The sequence below is a fragment of the Carassius gibelio genome, chromosome B13 (genome assembly GCF_023724105.1).
Source record: "Carassius gibelio isolate Cgi1373 ecotype wild population from Czech Republic chromosome B13, carGib1.2-hapl.c, whole genome shotgun sequence".
In the NCBI taxonomy this organism is placed as follows: Eukaryota; Metazoa; Chordata; class Actinopteri; order Cypriniformes; family Cyprinidae; genus Carassius; species Carassius gibelio.
This window is the reverse complement of record NC_068408.1, coordinates 11,079,847-11,092,570: the sequence shown is the minus strand read 5'-3', so window position 1 is coordinate 11,092,570 and position 12,724 is coordinate 11,079,847. Positions and strand designations below refer to the sequence as shown.

The 12,724-nt window shown below is 36.6% G+C and overlaps 1 protein-coding gene and 1 long non-coding RNA gene across 2 annotated transcripts; both read right to left on the bottom strand.

Annotated features, from left to right (window-relative positions):
* Window positions 1-1,473: 1,473 nt before the first annotated feature.
* On the bottom strand, window positions 1,474-4,553 carry LOC127969862 (uncharacterized). The gene is made up of 3 exons (XR_008156380.1): window positions 3,603-4,553; window positions 2,804-2,874; window positions 1,474-2,732 (listed from the first exon to the last, which is right to left on the bottom strand). It is a non-coding gene; the product is annotated as an uncharacterized LOC127969862 (long non-coding RNA).
* Window positions 4,554-4,768: 215 nt separating this feature from the next.
* LOC127970409 (uncharacterized) lies at window positions 4,769-8,623 on the bottom strand. Its single transcript, XM_052572988.1, has 3 exons — window positions 8,475-8,623; window positions 7,867-7,937; window positions 4,769-6,059 (listed from the first exon to the last, which is right to left on the bottom strand). The coding sequence occupies exons 2-3, from the start codon at window positions 7,887-7,889 to the stop codon at window positions 5,282-5,284; spliced, it is 801 nt and encodes a 266-aa protein (XP_052428948.1). The 5' UTR covers window positions 7,890-7,937; window positions 8,475-8,623; the 3' UTR covers window positions 4,769-5,281.
* Between the last annotated feature and the right edge of the window lie 4,101 nt (window positions 8,624-12,724).

Sequence of the window (12,724 nt, the reverse complement as noted above, 5' to 3'; positions counted from 1 at the left end):
TATGAAGTTAAAATACATGGTTTATGGTTACATGGTTTGAAAGGTGTTTTTTTGCACTCTCTCATTAATCAGTATTAATTATACAGTGTAACTTTCAACAGCTTGATGACCCGTGGACCGTATAAAAGTTTCAGTTTGAAGTATTCAGAATGCAGTTTGGTTAAGGGTAACTGATCCCACATCAGTGCTACTTTACAAAATCTGCTGAGAGACTGGAAAAAGAACATCAAACACACACAGTCTCACAAATGGGTTTCCTGTAGTTGATGACTGCACATGGTATATTGATCAAATGCTAAGCGAAAGCATGTGTAATGGACTGAAGATGTCTATCTCTTCCTCAGATTTTACTGAGCTCCAGCGGACAGCCAGGAGGCCTGTTTTCACTTTCGTCTGTTAAACACACTTACACACACATCACTTTTCTTACTCATATACAGTATATATATATATATATATATATATATATATACACACACACACACCTATATACACGCACACACACACAAAACTATTTGTCCTCAGAAGACCTGTTATAAAACCTTTTTACATCTGAAAGCTTAACTGTTTTCTATGGACACACACCAACAGAAAAACCTCATATATCCGCCCGGCCACACACAAACACAGCAAAGATTTTTAATAAATCAGATCTCTTTCTCTCTCCATAGCTACATCCTTTTAATCTATTCCTCCTTGGAGGAAAATTTTATTCCTCAGAGGTTGCTCTTTCATAGCTCTGGAGACATGACTGAATTATCTCAAACGTCTTTTATAAAGTATAAAGTTGTTTGACTCAATACCCCAGGAGAAATAAAATTGTCACAAATGAGACGACTGTGGACATTCAGAATTATATGTTATGCAATGTATTGACATGTCTGACCTCTGGTTCTTCTGAAATGTGAGATTATCAGTTTAGAAAATGTTTTATTGCAGTATCTCTCCAAGACAGCAGGAGGTGTCAAAGTGAAAATGACACAATGACTTCGGCACAAGGCCTTGTGTTACTGTCCAATCTACTGTTGTAGTTATGAGTGTGAGGAAAAAATCTGGAAACAATTATATTGCATTCAAAACCCTTCAAAACAGAATGATGTCATTGCTAATGGAGTGAGTCTAAATGTAGTTAAGGAGAGGTAGTGTGTTTACATGCTCTGAAGGGCAGTCTTGTGTTAGCAGATGTTGCATGTAGATCCCCCAGGGCCAGTGTGGCGTGATTCATCAGATGCAGCTGAGTTAAACTCATAAAAGCTCTTTGTCACTTAATTAGTAATTTAATATAACATTTCACTCTTTGATTTAACAGCAGCTGACCTTGAATTGATAAACTAGAGAGGGAAGCTGACGGAGGTCAGGTAAATATGTAAAAACTGGTATTTTTAAATGAGAATTGAGAGTTTTTGTGCTGCTGAAGAAGAAGAGAGAACATTTATTCAACCATACAGAAAGTCATCAAACACACATTAAATGTTTTTTTTTTTTTTACAGTTTTATTATGCTTACATTTTTTTTTACATTGATATACACCATAATATCACTTTAACTAATAAAATCCTAGGTAAAATACATGCAGGGTGAAGAACTACAAATAATAAAGTTGTTTATTTACATATAGTCTATTTTTATGATAGTAAAGAATGTCAATAATAATCTGAGTAGTGAATGACAGAATCTACTAAATTTTTGTCAGTGTCAGAACACAGAAGTAGGAAATCGTGCAAATGTAAATCTATAAAAACATTTGCTTGCCACAAAAACAAACAAACAAAAAACTACATACTGTGTGTTGTATTGTACTCCAAAGGTAATGCCATTGTATGATTATTTTTTTTGAAAGCAAATATTTTCAACTAATTTATAATTAGTAATGAATACATGTGATTAAGTATAAGATGATGTAATGATTTAATTTAATCAGGTCTTTAAAATGCATGTGAAGATATTTCAACAGAATATGTTGCAGTGGAGGCTGTCATTACTTTTATAGCAATGTTGAAGGAAACATGGAGACCCCTTCATGATCATGCATCAAAACAAATTCTGTTTCTTTTTCTTCACCTGAAGTGATTCTGATTATTTCTTTGTCTGCATGTATGATGAACCTATAGGAGTAATTTAAAGAACAGCTTTTGGTCAGGTATTGCTTTATGAGATGGTCTAGACATGCTATCAAACCATGACATGTGGGCTTCTCTTTCTGCAGCCAGACTTTTTTGTTCAGTAAACCCTCAGCAGTGAGGCTCTCCAGCTTTAACTGACATTTAGTTTCCACAGTTGCGCATGGCCCTCTGCACTGAGTGGTGTATGTTACTGAGAACCTGTTGCATGTGATGTGTAATCTTGTCAGATTCTCTTTAGCAATAGCTTCTTGAGCCTGTGTAAAACAGGATTTAATCTCATCCTGGCAGGAGTGGTTGAAAAAGTGCTTGGCCTCAATTAAAGAACTATTAATATTTTGCTCAAATTGATCACAGATACAGATATTGACATAGTTTTGATTGTTTTCTGAAGTTACAGTAACAACAATGTTGTCATTCTGACCCATTTGTACACAAGAGTAATTTCCTTTGACTAATAATTTTGAGTACAGTTTTATAGGATGGTTTCTAAAGAATCTCTCAGCAAAGTCCAAGTTGGACAGAAGGTTTCTGTCTTCAATGTTCTTTGTCTTCAGTTCATGCATCACAAACATTATGCTTTCTGTGACAGGTTGAAAGCTGGGGTAAGAGCTAGGAAAGAAAAAGAAAGAAGTTAAATGAAAGTTAAACTTCTTCCTGCAAAACAACATGAAAGTACTTACAATGAATAGTCCATTGCGGTGATGCAGAGGGAGGAGATAATTTTTTCAAACATTCACCAGAATTATCCACACTGTCATCGGATACAGCAGTCATTTGTGACAAATAATGTACAGTCATACAGGGTGATCAGAAGTGATAAAATTAACCAATCACATTCATTATACTGTAGGGTATATTGCAGAATGTTTTTACCTAAATTTCCTGTGGTTTACAATTACACAGTCGCCACCCAACCCACCTGTCCCATCACCACCACCACCACAAAACAAACAAAACAAACAAACAAACAAAAAAATGTTTGTTGTTGTTGGTTTATTAGTAATTAAGTAATATCAGTACAATTCACTCTAAATTTGATCAACCGATTATTTGATTATTTTTCAAGTAGTCTACAGCATGACTTCCAGGTTGTTCCAGCCCATCTGTCAACACATTATTACAGTTCTTATTACATACAGTTCAGATATTGACCTTAGAAGTCATAATATGCAAATGGCCAGAGAAAAAAGTAAGCATAAGGCGTATAGGCCCCGACTTTACCAATGGGCCAGAGGGCAAATGTGCAAAAATATATTGTTTTCTTTAGAAACTTTAAGATCTCTATGCTTTGAATAGCCTAATAAGTTGTTTTGTGTGGTTAGTTATTCTAGTTTAACTGAGGCCTAACGTTATATGAAACATTTTCATTTAATCAGTGTTATCAAATATCTCAAATTACTTAGCTTGTAAGAAACGTTAGTTTGTGTGGCGATGGCTACTTTGAACAATCAGAAAAAGACAGCAGGACTGTCGTCTTACCTTAATCTTTGTCCAGTGGTCAAATGGAAGGTAGAATTTTGTTCGGTGGGAATAACAAAACTATTTCACTGTAAGTTTCGAGTCTCAGTTTCAGAAAGCTCTGCTGGATATGTTAGTTTCATTTTCCATGAAACAAGCCAGTCCTTGTGTAGGTTGGGAGAGTTGAAACACGCCTCGTTGCGAAGAAATGCGTCACAATTAAAAACAATCTTTAATCGGCTCACAATATGTTCATTATCTTCCGTCTGAATGGAAATATTGCATATTGACACTAAAAATTCGGAGTTTGTGCCCGTCATTTACCATGTAATTTTCTGTGAAATCGGTAAAAAAAAACCCGGCTCGTCCAGACTACAAATTAGTGAGGTGATTGGATGTAGCGGGGGAATGCAGGATGCTCTAGTAGGCTACTGTACTCTGTATGTGAGGTGCAGCTCTCCATAGATGATTTTGAGCTCCATGTGATCCAGAACTGATGGGCTTTTGTCTGCTTCCATGCTCAGGACGTCCCTGGCCTGTTTGAAGAAGATTTACAGCTCATCATCATGACAGCAGTGTCCAGCAAAGTGACTTTCTGCTGGACTGGAAGTTGTGAGCTGGGATATTGATCTTTTGGATGAGAATATATATATATCCTATTTCCAAACTGAACAAGCACCCTAAAAAATATAGGCTATTAATGAACATTTTCTTTGCACACCTCTCACTAAAACTAACTCGGGTAAGACATTCTGTTCTATATTAGATAACTGTAACTATTATATGGGTATGTGAAATACTGTATTCTGACTGAATTTGATCAATTCAGGGTAATGAAAGACCCATGTACTTCTGACCACTATATTTATTTGAGATAATTACTTTTTCATAAATGACTGCTGTATGTGATGACAGTGTGGATTATTTGAGTGAAATTCGGCCTGTTAGAGAAACTTTTCTTTATCTCAATGAACACCTCACTGTAAGTATATGATGATAATGATCTGCAGAAGGAAGCTGAACTTTCATTATATATATATATATATATATATATATATATATATATATATATATATAGCTTTAAGATCCTTTTGCTTTGAAAGAGCAAGTCAATAATAAGTTTGATTGACATATGAGACTTAATGAACATTTATACAGTGTTATCAGATGTAAACTCTTACAACACTTTAAAATACTAAAGGGTGGTCCATTTTGTCCATGTATTTTGTGTATAAAACATCTGGAAAAAGACAAATGAAAGAGAATGTTTTTAAATTGATGTTATCATGAAATGCTGTTTTCCAGTGTAGGCTCTTCACAGTCTATTTAACTTAAAAGTAGTAAGTTAAACACCATTAAGTTTTCCACTTTCCAGGAAACAAATGCTTAATTTTGTAGTCAGGGAGAAATAGAAGAAACAGAACAGGAATGACGACAAAATAATTTAAAGAAACATATACACATAGAGCTGTATTGCACTTTAATTTAATTTGAGATTAGCATTATACTATCTCTCTATTGAAGAAAATCTGCCATCTAGCATGGGAAGTAATAACCACAGTCCCAAATGCATACAATTATTAATGTTAGTATTACTTATGAAATTTTAGTTCCGCACCCTTCATAACCTGATTAATAACCTATATGCCTGGTGTTCTCCTGTATAACTGAGATGAAAGCAGCTGTTCCATGATTCCTAATCATATTCCCATAACTAGCACCCGCTGGCTGTAAGCTTTGTTCTGGGCATCGGTGAAGATGAAGTACTTGGTTGTATGGTTATCTTTTCTTCCAGTGACAAACTCCAGCATCTCCCCATTACCATGGAGAATTATCTGTGTATTATCCTCTTTATACTGGTTAGAATGCTGCAGCATGAACTGAAAACACGTGAGCAGGTCTTTCTTCATCTCACCGCTTTTCTCCAGGTGGGTCTTTGTCTCTAGGATCTTCTCTAGTGACAGCGTTTTGCCCAAGAAAACTCTACGGCGTGGCTGGATGTGGAGGGTGTGCAGGGGCTGATGGGTACTGTACGTGAGGTGCAGCTCTCCACAGGTGATCTTGAGCTCCATGTGATCCAGATCTGATGGGTTAATGTTAGCCAGGGCTTTTGTAGCTTGCTCGAAGCAGCTTTCCAACTCATCACAACAGTGATGTCCAGCAAAATGGCTCTCTGCCAGGCTGGAGGTCGTGAGTCGAGATTCTGGATTGATCCTTTGAAGGAGCTTTGGACCGTTTGTGCCCAGATGTACCATGCAGGACAGGACAGGTGTTCCGGCAGTGATACACACCAGGTGGCACTCTCCTTCCAGTGTTAGAGAGACATTATGCCGCTTGGAAGCAGGAAAGGCCTCCAGGGCTTTTATAGAGAAGTCAAGACTGGTTTTCAGTAGTGAGTCCAGCAATCCTTCCTGACGGATTTTCACCTTTACTGACAGGAGTGAGTGCAGATCAAGAGAAGGTACCGTGAAATCTCTCCTTTTGGGAAGAAATAAACAAATGGCCATTAACTCTAAGGGAAAATTATGGTAACAAAGGATAAAAAAAAAGTTTGGACAACCATTTTTGTCCTAAATTTAAATGTAACAATTTTAATAATGAACTTTCATATATTCCTTGCAGTCAGTGAATAATTCTCTATTGTACATGCATATCGCCCGGCTCGCCCTTCAAGGGTTTTGTTTTTTGAGGACTGATTGACTGTACATTATCCCTATATATAACATATATAAACAAATCCTTTAAATACACTATCTGAAAGTTTTAGTCAAAACAATCCTGATGCATCTTTATATGAGGTCATAATGTATTAAAGGTCCATCAGAGGGAATTTAGCAGTCTCTGCTAATCAAATTATTTCTTATTTGGTAACACTACATCTCAAAGAGAGGGCATAGTCTCCACATACACTCTATATTTTGGTTTAAACCTCTAAACCTAACCCTACCCATAATTTATTCCCCAAATGAGTGGGAAATGAGAGCTGATTGACAAGGGTGTAGAAGCACCTAACTCTGGTTGTAAGCCTAAAACAGATCTTTTCTGAAAAATCTTAATTCTGATTGGTTGATTGGAATGTTGTTCCAGGATCAACAAGGGTGTCACCTTACTGGGCGGAGTGTACATACAGTTGTCACAAAAAACCTGTTTAGCAAAACAAAACATTTTGGCCCACTTAGCAACCATAAATACAGGTGATTAAAATGAAACAACCAAAACTTCCATGAGACAACTTAATTATATAAATAACAAATGTCAAGGTATGCTTTATGACAGTAAGGCAAACAATAAAATGCATCTACTAATATAATAAAGCATAGCAAAATAAATGGGCTTTTATGAGCTTATTCATCTGTTGCTTGCTAATATGTCTAATACTTTACAATAGGCTATGTAACCCATATTGTTCCATTTATTGGTACAGTACATTAGCTTATTGTTAGACCTATACAGTACCGTGACTAGAGGGGTGGGAGTAAGTGCTAATGCGTGACACCTGCGCCACTCACAGGTCTCGAATCCCGAAGAGTAGCTCCGGAAGGATAAAAGGAGGAGTGACGTCAGTGTAAGAGGAGAGAGTACCAGGCCAGAGGTCTCATTTATAAACGTTGCTTACGCACAAAATGGGCATAATGCGTATGCAATTTTCCATGCGCATATAATTCGATTTGAGTTGAGTTGTTTAAAACAATTGAAATACATTCATCCGCCAGGGGCTCTTTTGTGTTTATTTTAATATTAAAATCTTGTTTAAATGTTCGCTGGTACCTGCCTCCTTTTCCTGTGACTACTACGTCCTTTTTTTGCTGAGTTAGATGTGTTCCTAGGTCAACATATTTTGTTGACCCTGGAACAACATTTTACTCCACAAATGTATTCTTGACCATATCCCTACTCCTAAACCTAACCTTAACCATTAATATTCCCTAAAATCAGAGGAAATTATAGATGTATGACACTGATGTACAAGCACCAAACAGTGATTTTAAGCGTAAACTTCACAAAATCTATAAACTGGTTCTTCAAATCTGATTGGTTAATCACAATGTTGTTCCAGGGACAACAAAGATGTTGTCCCAGGAACATGTCTCACTTGGTAAAATCAGGTTCAGCGACTACTAACACGAGTACATTTCACTGTAATATTAACACAGTGTAAAGATTTACTGTAGGGGCATTTTTCTTAAACTTTCGTATTCCAAACAGGTTTGATACTGTGTTGTTGTAAACTTTCTGATCTTCCTGAATATTTCAAATGAAATCTACATTGGTAGAGGCAACTTACTTCTCACACATAGCGGAGGACATCAAAGGTCAAAAAGCAATTCTTATGGTCCAGTCCAGTGAGTATGGACTCTGTTGAACACAAGATACAGTAAGTATTTTCAACTACTAATAAGTAAATGGAACAAGTAGACATTTTTTTTCTGTGGTAATTTTGTGACATAAGTATTATATTAAAGCCATATATCATCTTCATTTTTGAGTTTTTGCTTTAAGAAAACAGCAAATGACATACTGATCAAATTCCGTCAGAATCAGTATTCCACACATATAACAGTTAAAGTTATCTAATATTTATTACATAGAACAGAATGTTGTATCGAAGTTAGTTTTAGTGATAGGTGTACAAATAAAATCAGCATTAAATAGCCTATATCTTTTAGGGTGCTTGTTCAATTTGCAAATAAACCTTCTTTTAGATTTTAAGATTCTTTAAATTTCAATAATAATAATAATAGTAAAAGTCAATAATAGGTTCTAGTTTGTTTGACATATGAGACTTAATGTTCATTTAGATGTAAAACTCCTACAACACTTTAAAATACTAAAGAGGTTTGTCCATGTATTTATGCATAAAACATACAGAAAAAGACAGTTGAACAGAATTACCTATTGTAGATCTTTGTTCAGTGGTCAAATGAAAGAGAATGTTTTTAAAGTGATGTTTTCAGCAAATGTTGTCTTCTAGCAGTTTAGGCTCTTCACAGTCTGTTTAACTTAAAAGACCCCAGTAAGTTTCAATTTCAGTTAAATGTTACCACCACTTTCCAGGAAGCAAATATTTCATTTTGTAGGCGGGGAGAAACAGAAGATACAGAACAAGTATAACGACTATCTCTGTATTTCAAAGAAAATACACATACGGCTGTATTGTAGTATATTTAATATTTAAAATAATGTATCTGTCAAACAATAAATGAACATACATTTAAATTCAAATACAATTTTTGATTCCGTCTATCGAGTGCTTTTTTTTTCTTCACCTGTGAGGCCTGGACATTACAATCTGAGCTCACAGAAATGAGGAGTTTAGAGAGACTGAATCTTTGGACTGCTTCAAACTAATCATTTAAGAATCACTGGAAAATAAGGTGATAATAAATGCATATTTTGAGACGAAAACAAAAGCATTTTTTAACATTGCATGCATGTAATCCTATGAGACTTCGAAAACAATATTAGTAACCATTAAAATGGCATAATAGGGGCACATTGTTGGATGAAGTGCTCTTGAAGGCTTAGTTCATCCAAAAATTTACACAAATTAATATATATTTGATGCATACCCGAGAGCTCTCTGACCCCAAGAGTAGTACAATGATCAAGTTCAGAAGCTTAACAAGGACATCGGTCCATGTAACATCAGGGTTTCAATCATAGTTTTACGAAGCTATGAGAATACATTTTGTATGCAAAGAAAACAAAAATAATTCAATTATTATAAATAAATAATAACAATTTGTCTCCTCTGCATCACCCTAGCAACATTTTTGGTGAGTATCTACTGAATGCAAACAGCGTATGCTGTTCTGTGTCAACTGTGGCACGTGGATACGCTGTTTTCACTCAGATCAAAGAGCAAACTATAGAAAATGTATAAAAAATGTATCTTCATGGCGCAGCTGACAGAACAGCCTACACTGTTTGGGTTCAGTGGATACTCTCCAAAATGGTGCTAGGGTGATGCAGAGGAGACAAATTGTTGATTAAAGTAATAAAGAATCATGCACACTGCACAACTATTGTTGGTTTTATCACTTTGTTTGTGGCACTGTACTTGGTCGCCCCACGCACAGTAAAATTTCATTGGTCTAAAATCCTGCTCCATAGAATTCTTTGTATGTTCTGATTGTCTTATTTTGCCACGTCATACAGCATTTACAACTGCAATTTCAGACAGATTAGTTCCAACACAATCACAATGGCAATTCCATTTTTCTAATCTTCAATATAACAAAACAATTTAACAATGACCAAAGATCACAAGTACATTCCAACAAACAAACAAGCAAACAAAAAAACATAGCTAGGCTAACATAGCTATGTGTAATTCAGGTTTATGAGTAAGTAATTTATTCCAGTGTTAAACACTGTCGCTGGTTTATCAACTACTTTATGTTTTGGCAAATGGCCAATTTTTATGGATTTCTATCACATCTATCACATTTTTTGTATGAATCCCATTGTACAAATCCATATGAAATTGCTACCTTGAAAAATTGTTCTATTTTCTCATGAAATCAGGTTTTTATTTCTCATCAGTTTCACAATATTATGCCTGTAATACAGACAACTATTATGGTCCTTTCCTCCAGTGTTTCTGATGAGATGCTTTAAAGTAACAAACAGTAAAGAAAAAATATATTTATTAAAAGAGAGAAATGTTTAAAAGGCGTAAGAATAATAGATGGATAACATGAGATGGTGAAAGAAGGAGATGGAAAAAGAGCAGGCAAGGGATGAAAACAATCAGTCAGAAAAAAAGAAAAGAAAAGAGGAAGTCAGCCAGGGATGAGGGTGAAAAGAGGCAGGGAAAAATCTGGCAATGAATGCCTTTTGATCGAAAACCTCTGCCTGGCAAGGGGGAGTTGCCATGGAAACACAGAGCTGCCAAAGATATGTGTTGATGGATGACAGTTTGAGCCAGTAGCATTAGACAGATTCTACGCCTGGAAGAACAGAAAGAGAGAGCGAGAGAGTAGAGGCATCATGCTACTCTGCTCCTCTATTAGTGTTGACAATGACATGATGCTTGTCACACTGTGCATCACAACACACCCACACACAGTTCCTCTCTTAAACTGCCATGGTGCCCCAGGGAAGGTGAGGTGAACGCCGAGGCCGGCTGTCAGGGTTGAAATTAGACTCATGTGAGATTTAAGAGCATTCAGAGTTTTTTGTTTTGTTTACATCTTGTTTGTTTAACTGTGTGTAAATGCTGCAAATAACATTCTTCCCAATGAAAAATGTCTCTCCCTGTTTGATAGCTCCTGAATCCTGTATCATTAGTCAGACTGGGAACACTTTTCTCAAATAATTCAAAAGCGCAGCCAGACCTGTCATTACACAGATATGAAAATAGGAGATTGGTGGTGGGGGAAGTGTGCAAGAGAATGATTGAACTACAACAATATGTTAGTCAAGAATGGTTCAGGAAAGATGAAGAAAGACAAAACGTGGTAATGAGACGGAAAAAAAAGCAAGAGCGACATAAGAATCAACCCTCCTTTTGCAATCTTTCTTTATAAAGGCTCCATAACGCTGCGTTAAATCCACTTTTACTTCAACATATCACCTTTCTAATTCTGAAAGAGGGTGGCTCTAGGGCTAATCTGTCCCAAAAGTGATTGATTCTGTGATTGGGAGGCTTAATCAGGGGGATAATTTATAAAAAGTGTCTTCTGTGACGTTGAATACCAACTACTCACCACAAAAGAGTCAGCTGTGAATGGCGATTTTTGATTCATCCCAGTGAATCAAATCTTTTGATTCTGTCCAGCAAAAATTGTTCAGATTATACCATATTATAACACATTATTTTCCTCTATGCCCTGCCTTTCTGAAACACATAGATTTTTGCAAAGGTCATCGTTCTGAAAAGCGAGGTGTACACTGATTGACCAGCTGTCGAGTGCGTTGTGATTGGCTGAATACCTCAAGCATGAGACAGAAATGTTATGCCCCTTAGCACTGTGATGCCATCTCCCCGACAGGACCAGACTAAACCAATAAAACCCATTCCCAACAAGGCATTTGTTGAATCCAGTGGGGACATAATGATTTAATACATTGCATATCGAGCTGCATAAACATAAAACCATGTCTGTATTTGTAATTGGAGAAATGACAAACCACAAGCGCTACTCTACCCTGCTCAAAAGCGTTTGAATCATCAGTGGCAAATTCTTTGAATATAAAACATGTACTCACAGGCTGTGAGTTAGAAGTGTCAGACTGTCCTTGCAAAGTTGGAACTGTCTCACATTACAGAAAAGCCTCTGAGCACAGACCAATTGTAGGGTAGTCTGCAGGTTCAGGAAACAGTTCTTCATAAAATGCATCACACAGTGTCACACACTGTGAGTTTGAGTGAGGAACGGTCAGTGGACTTGAGAACGGCACGGCTGGTCGGATTCGACGAAGGCCACATATGATGACCCTGGGCTGAACTCCGCTTTGTCCACAGTGAAAGCCGATCTGGCGATCCACAGCGCAAAGTTGATGTATTTCCTCAGCGACCAGCACGGATCAGCCCTTGGCATGGCGAAGCGGATATCGTCCTCTTTTAAAAGGCCAAACAATATAGTTTTGCTTTCACAACGAAGCAATGTCTCCACAGCATCGTGGCAACAACAAAACTACAGCGAGAATCAAAGTTACATCTGTTTTCTCTGCGTAAACATTTGGCCGATTATGCAAATCTTCCCACACAGTGACGTAGACGTGGGGGCGTGTTTAAACGAGTGATTTTAGGAGCGCGTGGACAAGTCTTAACTTTTATAAAGAATATCACCAAACCTAACCCTAACTTCACAGATCTTTTTTATGCACCAAGAGCTTGTAACACTCAAAAGAGAAAGGAAACATTTTAATTGCATCATATGACCCATTTAATTCCTGAACACTCTAAAGTAAGATACTGTAGCCTAGGCCGTGTAAACTGCACCATATATAAAAATTTGTCTATGTATTTTTCACACTTGGTTTAGAACAAGGAAGTCAACAAATCATAAACTGCCCAAGTCCTGACCTCATTAAAGTGCACCTATTATGAATTTTAGAGAAAAAAAAATACCTTTCATGCGGTGTATCACATCTCTAAGTGAATGAAAACATCCTGCAAAGTTTTAAATCTAAAA